We start from the raw sequence: 16,487 nt of genomic DNA on the forward strand, positions 1-16,487 counted from the left end.
AAAAAAAAAAAAAAAAAAACTAGCCAGGCATAGTGGCGGGCGCCTGTAATCCCAGCTACTCTGGAGGCTGAGGAAGGAGAATCGCTTGAACCCGGGAGGCAGAGATTGCAGTGAGCACAGATCACGCCACTGCATTCCAACCTGGGGGACAGAGTGAGACTCCGTCTCAAAAAAAAAAAAAAAAAGTAGAGATCACTAATGACTTTCTACAGCCTTCAGTTCCCTGTAGAATTTTAATTCAACAAGCCCTTATACCTTTGAATTGAATTTATTTGTATATTTATCTCCTCCCCCATTTAACTAAGGGTAGGCAACGTGTCTTTTTTTTTTTTTTGAGATGAAGGAGTCTCACTCTGTCACCCAGGCTAGAGTGCAGTGTCTCGATCTAGGCTCACTGCAACCTCTGCCTCCTGGGTTCCAGCGATTCTCCCGCCTCAGCCTCCCAGGTAGCTGGGACTACAGGGGCGTGACACCATGACCGGCTAATTTTGTATTTTTAGTAGAGACAGGGTTTCACCATGTTGGCCAGGCTGGTTTCGATCTCTTGACGTCAGTTGATCCACCCGCCTCAGCTTCCCAAAGTGCTGGGATTACAGGCGTGAGCCACCACACCTGGCCAGCAATGTGTCTTAATCTTTACAATTCCCTAAGCCCAGTAGAGAGCCCAGAAAAGATTTGACAACTCAATTATATTAACTAATCTCCCAAAGAACAAACCACTAAACCATTTTGGTTTGTTAATCAAAAATTACATTTAAGGCCTGATGCAATGGCTTAGGTTTTATAATCCCAGCGTTTTGGGAGGCCCAGGCAGGAGGATCAACTCAGGCTAGGAGTTTGAGAACAGCCTGGATAACACAGCCAGACTCCGTCTCTACAAAATTTTATTGTTTGAGACAGGGTGTTGCCCTTTCGCCCAGACTGGAGTGCAGTGGCCTGATCTCGGCTCACTGCAATCTCCACCTCCAGGGTTCAAGCAATCCTCCTGCCTCAGCCTCCTGAGTAGCTGGGGCTATAGGTGCATGCCACCAAGCCCGGCTCATTTGTTTTTAATTTTTTGATGTGAGAGGATGAATTGAGTGCAGGAGTTCGAGACCAGCATAGGCAATATAGTGAGACCCCATCTCTGAAAAAAAAAAAGTCTCAAAGTGTTGGGATTACAGGTGTGAGCCATCACATCAGCTGGATATTTGATATTAAATAATTTTTTTAGGCATGATAATAGTGTTAAAGTTGTCACCATTATAAAAGGAATCTTTATTAAGGGTTATATGTTATATTCATAGACAAAAAAAGTATATGAAGTTTGGGATTTAATCCTTTGGAAGAAACAAATTGTTTTGTTTTTTGAGACAGGGTGTTAAATAAAACAAAAGAGACAAGGTCTCACTGGGCTGGAGTGCAGCAGTGGTGCAATCATATATAGCTCATTGCAACCTCAAACTCTGGGCCTCCCATCTCAGCCTCCGAAAGCTGGGATTACAGGCTTGAGCCACTGCACCCGGCCACACTGGCCTTTTATGTTGATAATTATTGAAGCTGGGTTATGTGTACACAGTGGTTCACCATACTACTCTACTTTTGGTTTGGAAATTTCCATAATGAAAAATAAAGGCCAGCTGGGCATGGTGGCTCACACCTGTAATACCAGCACTTTGAGAGGCCGAGGTGGGCAGATCACTTGAGGTAGGGAGTTCGAGACCAGCCTGGATACCCCCGTTGCAACAAAAAAATACAAAAATTAGCTGGTTGTGATGGTGCAGGCCTGTAGTCTCAGCTACTTGAAAGGTTAAGGTAGGACAGTTGCCTGAGCCCAGAAGGTAAAGGCTGCAGTGAGCTGGGATTGCTCTGGGTGATAGAACAAGACTCTAAAATAAAGAAAACCAAGGCTGGGCAATCCCAGCACTTTGGGAGGCCGAAGCAGATGGATCACGAATTCAGGAGATCGAGAAGATATTGGCCAACATGGTGAAACCCCTTCCTACTAAAAATACAAAAATTAGCCAGGCATTGTGGCGGGTGCCTATAGTCCCAGCTACTCTGGAGGCTGAAGCAGGAGAATCCCTTGAATACGGGAGGCGAAGGTTGCAGTGAGCCAAGATCGTGCTATTGTACTCCAGCCTGGGCGACAAGAGTGAAACTCCGTCTCAAAAAAAGAAAAAAGGAAAAACTAATAAAGAATGAGACTTCATCTCTGAATACTTTTCAGAATAGCTGAGATTGACATGCTTAAGAGTAAAATGTCAGACCAGATGATGATTTCCAACTTTATTATCCTATGATTTTAATTTCTCTTTTAGTTAGAAGTTTTATACTAACAGACCCTACTTGTATCTGATTATAAATTAGAGGATATAGCTAGAGAATAAGCGCTAGTCGCTGCTCACCGCTAGAGGGACCCTCTGATCATAAGAGGATTATCTACACCACCCCACTCAGTAGTTGAGTACACTTTGAGTGACAAGGTCAGGGAAGTAGAACATTTATGCCTAAAACATGTTAACCTCCAATTTCTATTAGGGAAAAAAGTGTTCTCCTTATTCAGACAAAAGGAGGACTGGCTGGGGCTGTGGGAAAATCAAATTCAAAACTTTGAGAATATGGGCTGGGTGTGGTGGCTCACGCCTGTAATCCCAGCACTTTGGGAGGCCGAGGCGGGCAAATCACTTGAGGCCAGGAGTTTGAGACCAACCTGGCAAACATGGTGAAACTGTCTCAAAAAAAAAAAGAAAGAGGCCGGGCGCGGTGGCTCAAGCCTGTAATCCCAGCACTTTGGGAGGCCGAGACGGGCGGATCACGAGGTCAGGAGATCGAGACCATCCTGGCTGACACGGTGAAACCCCGTCTCTACTAAAAAATACAAAAACTTAGCCAGGCGAGGTGGCGGACGCCTGTAGTCCCAGCTACTCGGGAGGCTGAGGCAGGAGAATGGCGTAAACCCGGGAGGCGGAGCTTGCAGTGAGCTGAGATTCGGCCACTGCACTCTAGCCTGGGCGACACAGCGAGACTCCGTCTCAAAAAAAAAAAAAAAAAAAAAAAAAAAAAAAAGAAAGAAAAAGAAACTTTGAGAATCCCCATTCCTCTTCCAATCCAAGTACGTGCCTTTCCTTTTTTTTTTTTTTTTTTTTTGAGACAGTGTGTCCCTCTGTTGCCAGGGTGGAATGCAATGAATGGTGCAATCTCAGCCACTGCAACCTCTGCCTCCCGGGTTCAAGTGATTCTCCTGTCTCAGCCTCCCAAGTAGCTGGGATTACAGGCACCTGCCACCATGCCTGGCTAATTTTTTTTTTTTTTTTTGAGAAGGAGTTTCGCTCTTGTTGCCCAGGCTGGAGTACAATGGCTCAATCTTGGCTCACCGCAACCTCTGCCTCTCAGGTTCAAGAGATTGTCTTGACTCAGCATCCTAAGTAGCTGGGATTACAGGCGTGCACCCACCACGCCCAGCTAATTTTTTCTATTTTTAGTAAAGACGGGTTTTCTCCATGTTGGTCATGTTGGTTCTCCATGTTGGTCAAACTCCCAACCTCAGGTGATCTGCTCACCTCGTCATCCCAAAGTGCTGGGATTACAAGTGTGAGCCACCACACCTGGCCTAATTTTTGTATTTTTAGTAGAGATGGGGTTTCACATTGTTGACCGGGCTGCTCTTTAACTCTTGGCCTCAAGTGATCCACTTGCCTTGGCCTCCCAAAGTGCTGGGATTACAGATGTGAGCCAGTGGACCCGGCCAATCCTCTATTAATTCTGATGAAACTTTGTTAGTCTCTCAATTATTTTGTATCACATCCTATTGGGGCAAAAAATATTTCAGGGTTCCCAATATTGCCTCTAACTATACCTATTCCAATATTCTCACCATGATCTCTTCCTTGTTCTCAAAAACAGGCCATTCTCGTGCATCTAGTCCTTGTGCTGGAAGTGAAACATTCTCTAACACTTTCATCCCACATAACTGTCAATTTTTCCCCCTTTTATGTTCTGTGCCACCTTCAGATAGCTTAAGTAGCTGTCTCACATATAATACATTGTTTTCGTGTATTTGTGTTCCTCCCGGAAACTAGAAACTCTTGAAGGACAATTATTTCTTTGATCTCCAACTACTCCATGCATTGCAATCTCTATGATCTTCTAAGAGTGACACCCTAGGGCCAGGTCAAGGGAATGAAAGGGAGGGAATCACTAAGGCCAGCAACCTCAAACTTACTTTTCCCACTGTCCCTCTCCTTTCTTCTTAAACCTGAGTAAAATGAGTTTTGAATCTCCAAATCCCTGTTAAACTGGGTTGCAACCTAGGCAAGAGACCTACAGTAATTCCCCTCATATTCATTCACCGCTTTTCCTTGTGAAGACAATGGGGTTGCTGAGGAAGAGGACATACGGACATAAAGCCTTAAGAGTGAAGCTGCAGTGTTGCAAGCTGGAAAGTATGCAGCCTTTGTTTAGGGCAACACGAACAAAACTGAGCCTGGGTGGTGGAGGAGTGTGAGCAGATGGTATATGAAAAAGAATCAGAAGAAATAAGAGATCTAAATAACCGATTAAAGTTTATTACATTAAAACCATGTATCACTTTTATATTGTATTTGCCATTTCTGAACAATACAAAGTAAAGGCAAATAGTGACACTTCATAAAAATGTTGATTCCCCATTCCTTTCCCTAAGACCCAGCCCTCCCTTAAATATTCCCTCCCACCCCTAACAGAACTGTGTCCTTAATAAAACACTTAAATACATCATAAATAGTAAATTATGAAAAAAAATAGCAAGAACTCTTTCCTTCTTGTAAAAAAGAACATGGCAGCAAAGACAGGCAGCCAGAAACTGGCTGGGGGTGTCTAATATAGACAGTTATTTGGGGTATGGGCTAACATATTATCAAGGCAGGGTGGGATAGAGAAGGGATAGAACAAGAATTCAACAATCTGCCTGAGATACCAGGCCCCCTTCTTCCCCTGACAAGAGTGGAAGAATCAGATGGAAAACCACAACTCTTGTAGATGGGGAGGAGAGAGCATATGTAGCCCCCATTTCCAACTTCCCTGCATGAAGACAGGGGGGTAGGACATATGGCACAGCAATGACCTCACCAAGGCAAGAATCTGCTGTCTCCCCATGAGTTTAAGAAAATATTTCCTGGTCTCATAGATACGGACTGCCTGATAAAACAGACAGGTGTCCCCTCTTCACCTTAGCTCCACAAACAGGAGAACACTGTTGGAAAAGATGAGAAGAGCAAAAAAATCTCCTTTGGAGAATGATCTAAAATTCATTTAGTAAGTCTTCACATTTAGAAAATCAACCAGAAGGCCGGGCGCGGTGGCTCAAGCCTGTAATGCCAGCACTTTGGGAGGCCGAGACGGGCGGATCACGAGGTCGGGAGATTGAGACCATCCTGGCTAACAGGGTGAAACCCCGTCTCTACTAAAAAAATACAAAAAACTAGCCGGGCGAGGAGGCGGGCGCCTGTAGTCCCAGCTACTCGGGAGGCTGAGGCAGGAGAATGGCGTGAACCCGGGAGGCGGAGCTTGCAGTGAGCTGAGATCCGGCCACTGCACTCCAGCCTGGGCGGCAGAGCAAGACTCCGTCTCAAAAAAAAAAAAAAAGAAAATCAACCAGAATATATTTCAAATTGCAAAATAGTAATAATTATTATAGCTTGGCAGTGAACAGGATTCTGCCTAGGAAGGGCTATGATCTCCCAGCCCATGGCTGCCTCCTGTTTTAACAAAAGGGGTAAAGATTACCCCATGTCCCACTCTCCATTCCTTCAGCCTTAAGAAATTCATCAAGAAAGGTGGAGCTTAAAGAGGAGCTGCTTCTGGCAGAGCAATCACTACTCTTCTCTTCACAAACACCATGGCTCTTCTGAGGGAACCCTACGAATAGGCATCTTGTCAACACTTCTGGAGTTTTGATCTGAAGCTGGCTTGAAACTGTGTGCTGTGCGCTTTTTCCTTTTTTCAGGGAAAAAAAAAAAAAAAAAAAAAAAAACGCTGAGAGGTGGTTAAACTCCCTTATCCCCCCAAAAACCTTTACAGAGATTACAGGGGTATTCTTCCAGGGATCAGGGAGAAAGAACTAAGGTGGAGATAATGTGCCAGCTAGTCTGTCCTGAGGAAACTAAAAGTCCAGTTCCTGGTCAAAGATGAGGGGAAAGAAAACTGCCAAGTACAGCAATCCCATTTCCAGCATGAAGAATGGGGGTCTGAAAAAAATTCAATTGTGGAGGCCAAGGGTTAGCCAGTTGAAAATCCGTACCACCCAACTCTGGAGTGGAGGGGATGCTTCGGTCCTCAACTGTCTGAGGCACTAATGCCCATTCATGAGGAAGGGGAAGGAGAGGAGGTTCTTCTTCAGTAAGAAGATGGAGGAGGAGCTCCCCTCGCTTCTATTACACTCCTTTTTTGATGACCAAGTAGAAGAAAATTCAGCATTGATGGGGCAAGGCCTGACACATCTCGGGATCACAGAGATGGCAGAATCTTATTCCAGGTCTTCTGAGGCTTTGCGCTTACTGTAAAAGGAGAGTGTAAAGTTAAGGATGTGGAGTATGAGATTAAGCAGGAATGGATTTCAAGCGTTAAGAAGTTTCTATTTCAGCTTCAGCCTCCAAGTATCAGGTACCAAAGATATTTTTAAAAAAACAAGATGGCGGCCAAGCGCGGTAGCTCATGCCTGTAATCCCAGCACTTTGAGAGGCCACTGCACTCCACAGAGCGAGACTCAGTCTCAAAAAAACAAAACAAAACAAACACGATGGTTGGGTGCAATGGCTCACACCTGTGCTCACGACACCAGAAGTTCGAGACCAGACTGTCCAATATGATGAAACCGTGCCCCTACTAAAAAATACAAAAATTAGCCGGGCATGGTGGCATGCGCCTGTAATCCCAGCTACTCATGAGGCTGAGGCAGGAGAATCGCTTGAACCCAGGAGGCGGAGGTTGCAGTGAGCCAAGATTGCACCATTGCACTCCAGCCTGGGCAACAGAGTGAGACTCCATCTCAAAAAAATATATAAATAGGCCGGGCGCGGTGGCTCACGCCTGTAATCCCAGCACTTTGGGAGGTCGAGGCGGGCGGATCACAAGGTCAGGAGATCGAGACCATGGTGAAACCCCGTCTCTACTAAAAATAGAAAAAAATTAGCCGGGCGCAGTGGCGGGGGCCTGTAGTCCCAGCTACTCGGGAGGCTGAGGCAGGAGAATGGCGTGAACCCGGGAGGCGGAGCTTGCAGTGAGCCGAGATTGCGCCACTGCACTCCAGTCTGGGCGACAGAGCGAGACTCCGTCTCAAAAAAAAAAAAAAAAAAAAAAAAAAAAAAAAAATATATATATATATATATATATATATAAACAAAATAAAAAATAAAAAACAAGATTTAGGAGGTACCCAGCTCCTCTAATCTTGCCAATTAACTTCCTGCTCCAGGCCATGAGTGATCCTCTTTATACCCTGCAAAACGTTCACCTCCCACACATCCCAGACACTCACATGGGTGAACTCTGACTCTGCAACTTCAAGCTTTTCCAAGGTTGTACTAACAGGCGAAAAAAAAACAGAAGCAGAGAGAAAAAGAATTAGAAGACAACAACAAAGGACTCCCCTCTTAAATCTCATACTGCTTCTCTAATTTTCACTTCAGAATCAATTTAGAATTTGGAAAGAAGAGGCTAAGAAGCTACTAGATTTTGAAGCACACTGTTTTATTTATTTTTTTTTTGAGACAGAGTCTCGCTTTGTCACCCAGGCTGGAGTGCAGTGGCACGATCTCTGCTCACTGCAAGCTCTGCTAGGGTTCACACCATTCTCCTGCCTCAGCCTCCTGAGTAGCTGGGACTACAGGCGTCCACCACCACACCCAGCTAATTTTTTTTTTGTATTTTTAATAGAGTCGGGGTTTCACCATGTTAGCCAAGATGGTCTCGATCTCCTGACCTTGTGATCCACCCGCCTCGGCCTCCCAAAGTGCTGGGATTAAAGGCATGAGCCATAGCTCCTGGCAAAGCACACTGTTTTAATTAACTATATTTGGCTTCTTGAATACTATAAAACATTTCCCAGTACTCTGCCCTCTTCTGTTTCAATCTCCAGATGTGGTAGGTACTCTCTAAGATTCCCCCCAATAATCCCTGCCTCCTGAGATCCATGCCATTGTGTAATTCTCTCCCCTCTCTAGTGTAGGCTGCACTTAGTGATTCTCTTCTCCTGGACAGAATGCGGCACAGGAGACGGAATGTCAATTCGGAGATGAGATTATAAAAATATCATAGCTTCTTCTTGGACTCATGCTCTAGCCCCTGCTTGCCTGCTCTGAGGAAATTCAGCTCCTATGCTAAGAGCTGGCTATGGAGAGGGCGATGTGACAAAGGAACCGAATACTGCCAACAACCATGTAAGTGAGCTGAGAACCTGATCTTCCCTCAGATAAGCTTTTGGACTAATAGCTTGACTGTAATCTCCAGAGAGAACCCGAGCCAAAGGCATCCAGCTAAGGTACAGAAACTGGGATAACAAATTTTTGTTTTCTTTTTGAGACGGATCTCACTGTTGCCCAGGCTGAAGTGCAGTGGCACAATTATGGCTCACTGCAACCTCTGCCTCCCGGGTTCAAGCAATTCTCTCACCTCAGCCTCCTGAGTATTTGGGATTATAGGCACGCATCACCACGCCTGGCTATTTTTTACATTTTTAGTAGAGACAGGGTTTCACCATGTTGGCCAGGCTGGTCTTGAACTCCTGGCCTCAGGTGATCCGCCCTCCTTGGCCTCCCAAAGTGCTAGGATTACGGGTGTGAGCCACCACACTCGGACTGAGATAACAAATGTTTGTTTTTGACAGCTAAGTCTGGGGTAATTTGTTACACAATAATAGATAATACAGATTTTTGCACCTGGAATTGAGGTGCTGCTGTAACAAAAATCTAAAATTTGGGGGTGGTGGCCCAGTGCGGTGGCTCATGCCTGCAATCCCAGCACTTTGGGAGCCTGAGGCAGGCAGATCACCTGAGGCCACGAGCTCAAGACCAGCCTGAGGAACATGGCAAAACCCCGTCTCTATCAAAAATACAAAAATTAGCCAGGCATGATGGTGCATGCTTATAATCCCAGGTACTCGGGAGGCTGAGGTAGGAGAATTGCTTGAATCTGGGAGGTGGAAGTTGCAATAAACCAAGATAGTGCCACTACATTCTAGCCTGGGGGACAGAGGGAGACCCTGTCAGCGGAGATTGCAGTGAGCCAAGATCGTGCCACTGAACTCCTGCCCGGGCAACAGAGTGAGACTCCATCTCAAAAAACAAAAACAAAACAAAACATTGGGGGTGGCTTGGAGGAGCATTTTAGTGAAAAGTTAGTGTCCTGAATATGCTGTTTATAGAATTTTGGACTTAAATGGGGTTACCAGTGAGGGCTTAAACTGAGAAAAATTTTATTGGAAATTGAAGGAAAGGAGATCCTAGTAAGGTAGCAGCATAAAGTTTAGCAACAATGTGATTTGTGATTATGTGAAAAGTAGAATATGTGCCTAAAGAATTGGACAATCTAGCTAAGGAGATTTCCAAGCAAAGTCCTGAAGGTGCCACCTGGTTTTCTCTTGATGCTTATAGTAAAATGTAAGAGAACAGAAAGAAATTATGGGAAGGACTATTAAACAAAAATACCAGAACTTGATAGGTTTTGAAAATTCTAAGCCTCTCCAGAGAGCAAACGATGCTAAAATTAAGAAATGATAGGCCACATACTGTGGCTCACTTTAGGAGGCAGAGGGAGGAGGACTGTTTAAGACCAGCCTGGTTAACACAGTGAGACATCATGTCTACCCCCGCCCAAAAAAAAAAAGGCTTTTGAGCAAGGATAAGCTCCAGGGCACTGCCAAGAAAATGTGGTCTAAAGATGAAGCCAGGCCGGGCGCGGTGGCTCAAGCCTGTAATCCCAGCACTTTGGGAGGCCGAGACGGGCGGATCACGAGGTCAGGAGATCGAGACCATCCTGGCTAACATGGTGAAACGCCGTCTCTACTAAAACATACAAAAAACTAGCCGGGCGAGGTGGCAGGCGCCTGTAGTCCCAGCTACGCGGGAGGCTGAGCCAGGAGAATGGTGTGAACCTGGGAGGCGGAGCTTGCAGTGAGCTGAGATCCGGCCACTGCACTCTAGCCTGGGTGACAAAGCAAGACGCCGTCTCAAAAAAATAAAATAAAATAAAATAAAATAAAGATGAAGCCAAACGTGACTGTGAAACATTTCAATAAGACCTCAGAAAAACAAAAGGTATTGGTTCAGAGTATAGTCAGCCCTCAGTATCTGTGGGGAACTGGTTCCAGAACCTCTCCTTGAATATCAAAATCCACAAGCACAAGTCCCTTACATAGAATGGTATAGTATTTGCATATAACTTATGCACATCCTTCATATACTTTATTTTTATTTATTTTTTTGAGAAAGGGTCTCGCTCTGTCACCCAGGCTGGAGTCCAGCGGCACGATTTCAGCTCACTGCAACCTCTGCCTCCTGGGTTCAAGCGATCCTCCTGCCTCAGCCTCCTGAGTAACTGGGACTACAGGCACATACCACCACGCCTAGCTGATTTTTTTATATTTTTGGTAGAGACGGGATTTCACCATGTTGCTCAGGCTGATCTTAAACTTCTAGGCTCAAGTAATCTGGCCGCCTCTATCTCCCACAAGTGTTGGGATTACAGGTGTGAGCCATCACGCCTGGCCCTCCATATACTTTAAATCATTCCTAGATTATTTATAATAACTAATGCAATGTAAATACTATGTAAATAGCTGTTATACTGCATTGTTCAGGGAATAATGACAAGAAAATTCTGTACATGTTAAGTACAGACACAACCATTGTAGGCCTAACTGTACAGTACATGTCAGCAACAACATAACATTTTCGGAATTTTTTTTTTTTTTACACTATTTTTTCTTTTCTTTTTTTTCTTTTTTTTTTTTTTTTTTAAGGGACGGGGGTCTCATTTTATTGACCAGGTTGGTCTCAAACTGCCTCAAGCAATCCTCCCACCTCAGCCTCCCAAATGGTGGGATTACAGGCATGAGTCACCATACCAGGCTCTCAAGTATTTTCAGTCCACAGTTGGTTGAATCTGGGATGTGGAACCTGTGGATATGGAGGGCTGATTGCGCTATTCAGTCATACAAAAGGCTGTTCAAAAGATTATGTTTCACAGATCCTTTCAACCGAAAAGCAGGGTCTGTAAGCTTAGGTCTCATGAAGAAGATATTTATGAGTGTGGCTTTTGTCTAATGGAGTAAATCCCAAGGAGAATCACAGGAGGCTCGGCCGGGCGCGGTGGCTCAAGCCTGTAATCCCAGCACTTCGGGAGGCCGAGACAGACGGATCACAAGGTCAGGAGATCGAGACCATCCTGGCTAACATGATGAAACCCCGTTTCTACTAAAAAGTACAAAAAACTAGCCGGGCGAAGTGGCGGGCGCCTGTAGTCCCAGCTACTCGGGAGGCTGAGGCAGGATAATGGCGTGAACCCAGGAGGCGGAGCTTGCAGTGAGCTGAGATCGTGCCACTGCACTGTAGCCTGGGCGACAGAGCGAGACTCTGTCTCAAAAAAAAAAAAAAGTGAATCACAGGAGGCCCACAAAATCTTCTGTATCAGTAGAAACACTGCCACCTTGGATCAAAAAAGACAAACAGTACAAAATAAAGAGACCACTAGTTCCCCCAAAATTCTACTGGAAAGAAGCAGGCTGAGAAAAGAACTCAGGTAAAAATACACTCTAGCTTTGATGAAAAAGGAAGACTCAAAAGACAAAACCAAGAGTCTAGAGGGTAGAGCCAAGAACCATGGAGAATTATTCTGCTTTGAGGCCTAATAAAAGAAACTCCAACATTTCCTGGATTTTGGAACAGCTAATAAAATCAATGACTCCTTTTTGTGCCTCCCATTCTCCTCTTTTATGTACAGAAATGTGTATATTGGTTATCTAATGCCTGTCTCACCACTGTGTGCTAGGTACACAGGGAAAGAATAACTGTCTCGTTAGTTCCACAAGTTCACAGATTGAGAAGAACTGTTCGTGAGGAGCTGTGCTTAAGGAACTATACCTGGGGGGCTCATCCAAACCTGGACCTAATTTAAGTAATAAAACTCTGGACTTTGAGCTCATGCTACAATGGGATGAAACTTCTGGAGATCCTGGAAGGGGTCAGTTTATTTTGGACATGGAGGTATGTAAATTTCTGGAGACCAGAGGGCAGACTATGACAAGCAGTTTCTAAGATGGCTCACAATGATCCCTGCGCCTCCTGGTATTCACACCTCTGGGTAATCCCTACCTCTTGAGTGTGGGCTGCATTTAGTGAACAGAATATAGCACAAGTAGTAGAATGTCAATTCTGAGATTAACTTATAAGAGGCTATGGTTTCTGCACAGGCACATACTCTCTCGTTCACTGTCAGATAGGCCAGGTGCCATGTTCTGAGCTGTCCTATGGAGAAGTCCATGTAGCAAAGAACTGAGGGAAGCCCCCAGACAACAGCCAGCAAGGAACTAAGGCCTTCAGTTCAGCAACCCACAAGGAACGAAATCCTACCCATAACCACATAAATAAGCTTAGAAGCAGATTCTCCTATTTGAGCCTTCAGATGAGACCCTAGCCCTGGCCAACAGCTTAAATGCCACCTCATGAGAAATCTTGAGCCAGAGGACCCAGCTAAGCTGGGCCTGGATTCCTGACCCACAGAAAGTATGATATATGTTTGTTATTTTAAGCCACTAACCCTTGGGGTAATTTATTACGATGCAATCATATTATAGAGGTTTCCAAGGACTTGAAAAGAGAGATAAGATTATATGGAGAAAGGGGCCAATAAACAAACCTTGTAGTTAGCATTTGCAAAGTCTCTCCAACTATAGGTGAGAAACTGGGGTCAGGAATAGGTGAGCCCTCACTGATTTCCTCCAAAGGTGGAGTCTGAGGTAAAACATCAGGACGACCAAGGTGAACGCCTAGAAAAAAGAAAGAGAAGATGGGGTACGGTAAATACAAGGAAAAATATGTAGCAGCTTGGCTTCCTGGATAGAAATGGGAGCAGAGGTCCTAGCCAGACAAGGTAAAGGCTCAGAAGGAAGGGAAGGAGCACCCCATCACGTGGAGACCCCAGCCATAGTGCTGACCTGGCTCCACTTCCGCCTTTGTTGTCACTTGTGCCTTGTGTTCCCCAGAGACCGATGGTTGGTAAGTAATGCAGGAGTTGCCACTGGAGCCTACTCGCCGAGAGAAAGATGAGCCAGACCGAAACTTTTTGGAGGGAGAAGGCTTCACTTCAAAAGGGAAAGAGAGAGCCTACTTAGCAACCACCTTAGCAACCATTACCAAGACATCCATACAAGTAATTGCTAGTATCCCCAACACACACCCAAAGTTGGTCTGAAAAGTGAAAAAGCTAATGTCAACAAAGATGGGCTCTATGAACTACTATTCGGAGAACAAGGTGTTAGCTCACTTCACTTTCCAAGAGGCATAAAACCTAGAGGAAAGGAAACATATCCACACCTACCCCTCCAACATGGAGCCTTGACAGCTGCTCTACTTCCATCAGATGAAACGTACCCTAATGCATTATTCCTTTTTTTTGAGATGGAGTTTTGCTCGTTTGCCTATGCTGGAGTGCAGTGGCGCAATCTTGGCTCACTGCAACCTCCGCCTCCAGAGTTCAAGTGATTCTCATGCCTCAGCCTCCTGGGTAGCTAGGATTACAGGCATGCGCCACTATGCCTAGCTAATTTTGTATTTTTAGTAGAGACGGGGTTTTACCATATTGGTCAGGCTGGTCTCGAACTCCTGACCTCAGGTGGTCTACCCACCTCTGCCTCCCAAAGTGCTGGGATTACAGGTGTGTGCCACTTCCCCCGCCCACTTTTTCTTTTCCTTTTTTTTTTTGAGATGGAGTCTGACTCTGTCGCCCAGGCTGGAGTGCAGTGGCGCGATCTCGGCTCACTGCAAGCTCCGCCTCCCGGGTTCACGCCATTCTCCTGCCTCAGCCTCCCAAGTAGCTGGGACTACAGGCGCCCACCACCATGCCAGGCTAATTTTTTTTTTGTATTTTTAGTAGAGAGGGGTTTCACCATGTTACCAGGATGGTCTCAATCTCCTAACCTCATGATCCGCCCGCCTCGGCCTCCCAAAGTGCTGGGATTACAGGCGTAAGCCACTGCGCCTGGCCCCCTTTTTTCTTTAATAGTATCCTATAGTAAAACCTAAGAACTTTTTTTGAGATGAAGTTTCTCTCCTGTCACCCAGGCTGGAGTGCAATGGCCCTATTTCAGCTCACTGCAACCTCTTCCTCCCAGGTTTAAGTGATTCTCCTGCCTCAGCCTCCTGAGTAGCTGAGTTTATAGGTGCGCACCACCACCCGGCTAATTTTTGTATTTTTAGTAGAGACGGGGTTTCAACATGTTGGTCAGACTTCTCGAATTCCTGACTTCAGGTGATTCACCTGCTTTGGCCTCCCAAAGTGCTGCGATTACAGGCATGAGCCACCGTGCCCGGTCAAGAAAGGTAACACTTTCACTCTACATCTTCTTAGCACATATGTGCCCAGCACTAAATAATTGACCCTTGTATATTTATCATTTTGTAAAGATTGAAATGATTTTTTTCCTTATCTTTTTAAAATTTTTTGTAGAGATGAGGTCTCATCATGTTGCCCAGGCTGGTTCCAAACTCCCGGGCTTAACTGATCCTCCTGCCTTGGTCTCCCAAAGTGCTGGGATTGTGTGAGACACTGCACCCAGCCTGGTTTTTCCATATCCCTTAAGACTATCTGGCATGCCTAGGTCCCCTCTCCCTTGCCATGTGACTAATGATGCCTAATAGGAGAAGAAGGGAAAGAGAAGTTAGAATTTGCTGTGGCAGCAGCATGGAAGACTTGCAAAAAAAGAATATTGGCACTTTCTAAACAAGAAAGTTGAGGAAAGAGAACAAAACATGTGCTAAGCAGAAATCAGTAAATGCTTCTCTAACCACTTGAGATAGTCTAGAAGATAAAACAGAACACTGGTAACCTCATTGCATATCTCTGTACATAAAAGTCTGGCTCTGCCTATCTCTGTGGCATGGATCCTACATCCACAACTACACTTTTTTTTTTTTTTTTTTTTGCAAATCCCAGTTCCCCAGAAATGGCCCTCACCTCATTGACATATGCAGGAAGAGCCAAGGGGGAAACAGCAACTTGGAAACGACTGTGACAGACTGACTAACACAAAGGGTAAGAAATGGCTCTCATGGGATGTAGGTGGGAGGAGAGGCCTCTGGCGTTGGCAGCTCCCTACCAGAGGTGTCCTGCCCTCTGTTCTCTTGGGGTAAGGGAGCCACTGGTCAGAGTAGGCAGTCACTTGGTAGAAACCACTTACAGGGAATCTTCTTAAATACTGTGTTGCACATGAAGCGCTGGAACCGTTCAGCGTAGAAGCCTGGGCGATGCACTGAGACAGTGTCCTGCAGAGCAGAAGAAATGCTATAGAGTTAGAGGGAGGCCCAGCAAGAGGACCTTTAGTCCAAGGGCTATCTTCCCCCAGACTGAGCCCCTAGCAGAAGGGTAAAACCCACAAATGAAATAAATGGAAAAGGCCGGGCATGGTGGCTCACGCCTGTAATCCTAGCACTTTGGGAGGCCGAGGTGGGCAGATCACCTGAGGTCAGGAGTTCGAGACCAGCCTGTTCAACATGGCAAAACCTCATCTCTACTAAAAATACAAAAATTAGTCAGGCATGGTAGCGGGTACCTGTAATCCCAGCTACATGGGAGGCTGAGGCATGAGAATCGCTTGAACCTGGGAGGTGGAGGTTGAAGTGAGCTGAGATCATGCTACTGCACTCCAGCCTGAGTGACAGAGCAAGACTCCGCCTCAACCCAGCACTTTGGGAGGCCAAGGTGGGCAGATCACTTTGAGATCAAGAGTTTGAGACCTACCTGACCAACATGGTGGAACCCCGTCTCTACTAAAAGTACAAAAATTAGCTGGGCATGGTGGCGTGTGCCTGTAGTCCCAGCTACTCGGGAGGCTGAGACAGGAGAATCACTTGAAACTGGGAGACGGAGGTTGCAGTAAGCGAGATCATGCCACTGCACTCCAGCCTGGGTGACAGAGTAAGACCCTGTCTCAAAAAAAAAAAAAAAAAAGAAAAAAATTGCAAGAAACTGAGGAGGCCAATCAGAAGTGATGGAGGCAGAAGTGGGTAAGAGAGCCTCTAGTATTGCTACTTACCCCGTCATGTACCAGGGCTTTCCAAGAGTGCTCCAACTTCTTAACAAACCTGCAAGAAAAATGTACATCACCTCCTCATGTCATTTTTCAATAAATGATCTTAATAACTTTATATTTTAGGGGGTTAAAGGGCTAATAGAAAACCTTCAAAAGACAGAAGCTGAGAAAGCACATCTGCTGGTACACTGGTTTTCCCAAGAACAGACACAGCAGTGCTGGGTCA

At 45.5% G+C, this 16,487-nt stretch overlaps 1 protein-coding gene and 1 long non-coding RNA gene across 48 annotated transcripts in view; one reads left to right on the forward strand and one right to left on the reverse strand.

Annotated features, from left to right (window-relative positions):
- Positions 1–1,353: 1,353 nt before the first annotated feature.
- On the forward strand, positions 1,354–4,562 carry LOC144331466 (uncharacterized). The gene is made up of 3 exons (XR_013398534.1): positions 1,354–1,902; positions 2,638–2,735; positions 3,694–4,562. It is a non-coding gene; the product is annotated as an uncharacterized LOC144331466 (long non-coding RNA).
- Positions 4,526–16,487, reverse strand: part of PIP5K1A (phosphatidylinositol-4-phosphate 5-kinase type 1 alpha) — a 53,412-nt gene continuing 41,450 nt past the window's right edge. For 25 of the 47 annotated variants that reach the window (XM_028843954.2, XM_077990876.1, XM_015150858.3 and 22 more), the window contains 6 exons: positions 16,265–16,313; positions 15,410–15,494; positions 13,169–13,315; positions 12,871–13,000; positions 7,496–7,541; positions 4,526–6,515 (listed from right to left, as the gene is read on the reverse strand). In XM_028843954.2, the coding sequence (XP_028699787.1) occupies positions 6,513–6,515; positions 7,496–7,541; positions 12,871–13,000; positions 13,169–13,315; positions 15,410–15,494; positions 16,265–16,313 (460 nt within the window). In that variant the 3' untranslated portion in view covers positions 4,526–6,512. 47 annotated transcript variants of the gene reach the window in all.

This window comes from Macaca mulatta, chromosome 1, assembly GCF_049350105.2.
Source record: "Macaca mulatta isolate MMU2019108-1 chromosome 1, T2T-MMU8v2.0, whole genome shotgun sequence".
Classification (NCBI taxonomy): Eukaryota; Metazoa; Chordata; class Mammalia; order Primates; family Cercopithecidae; genus Macaca; species Macaca mulatta.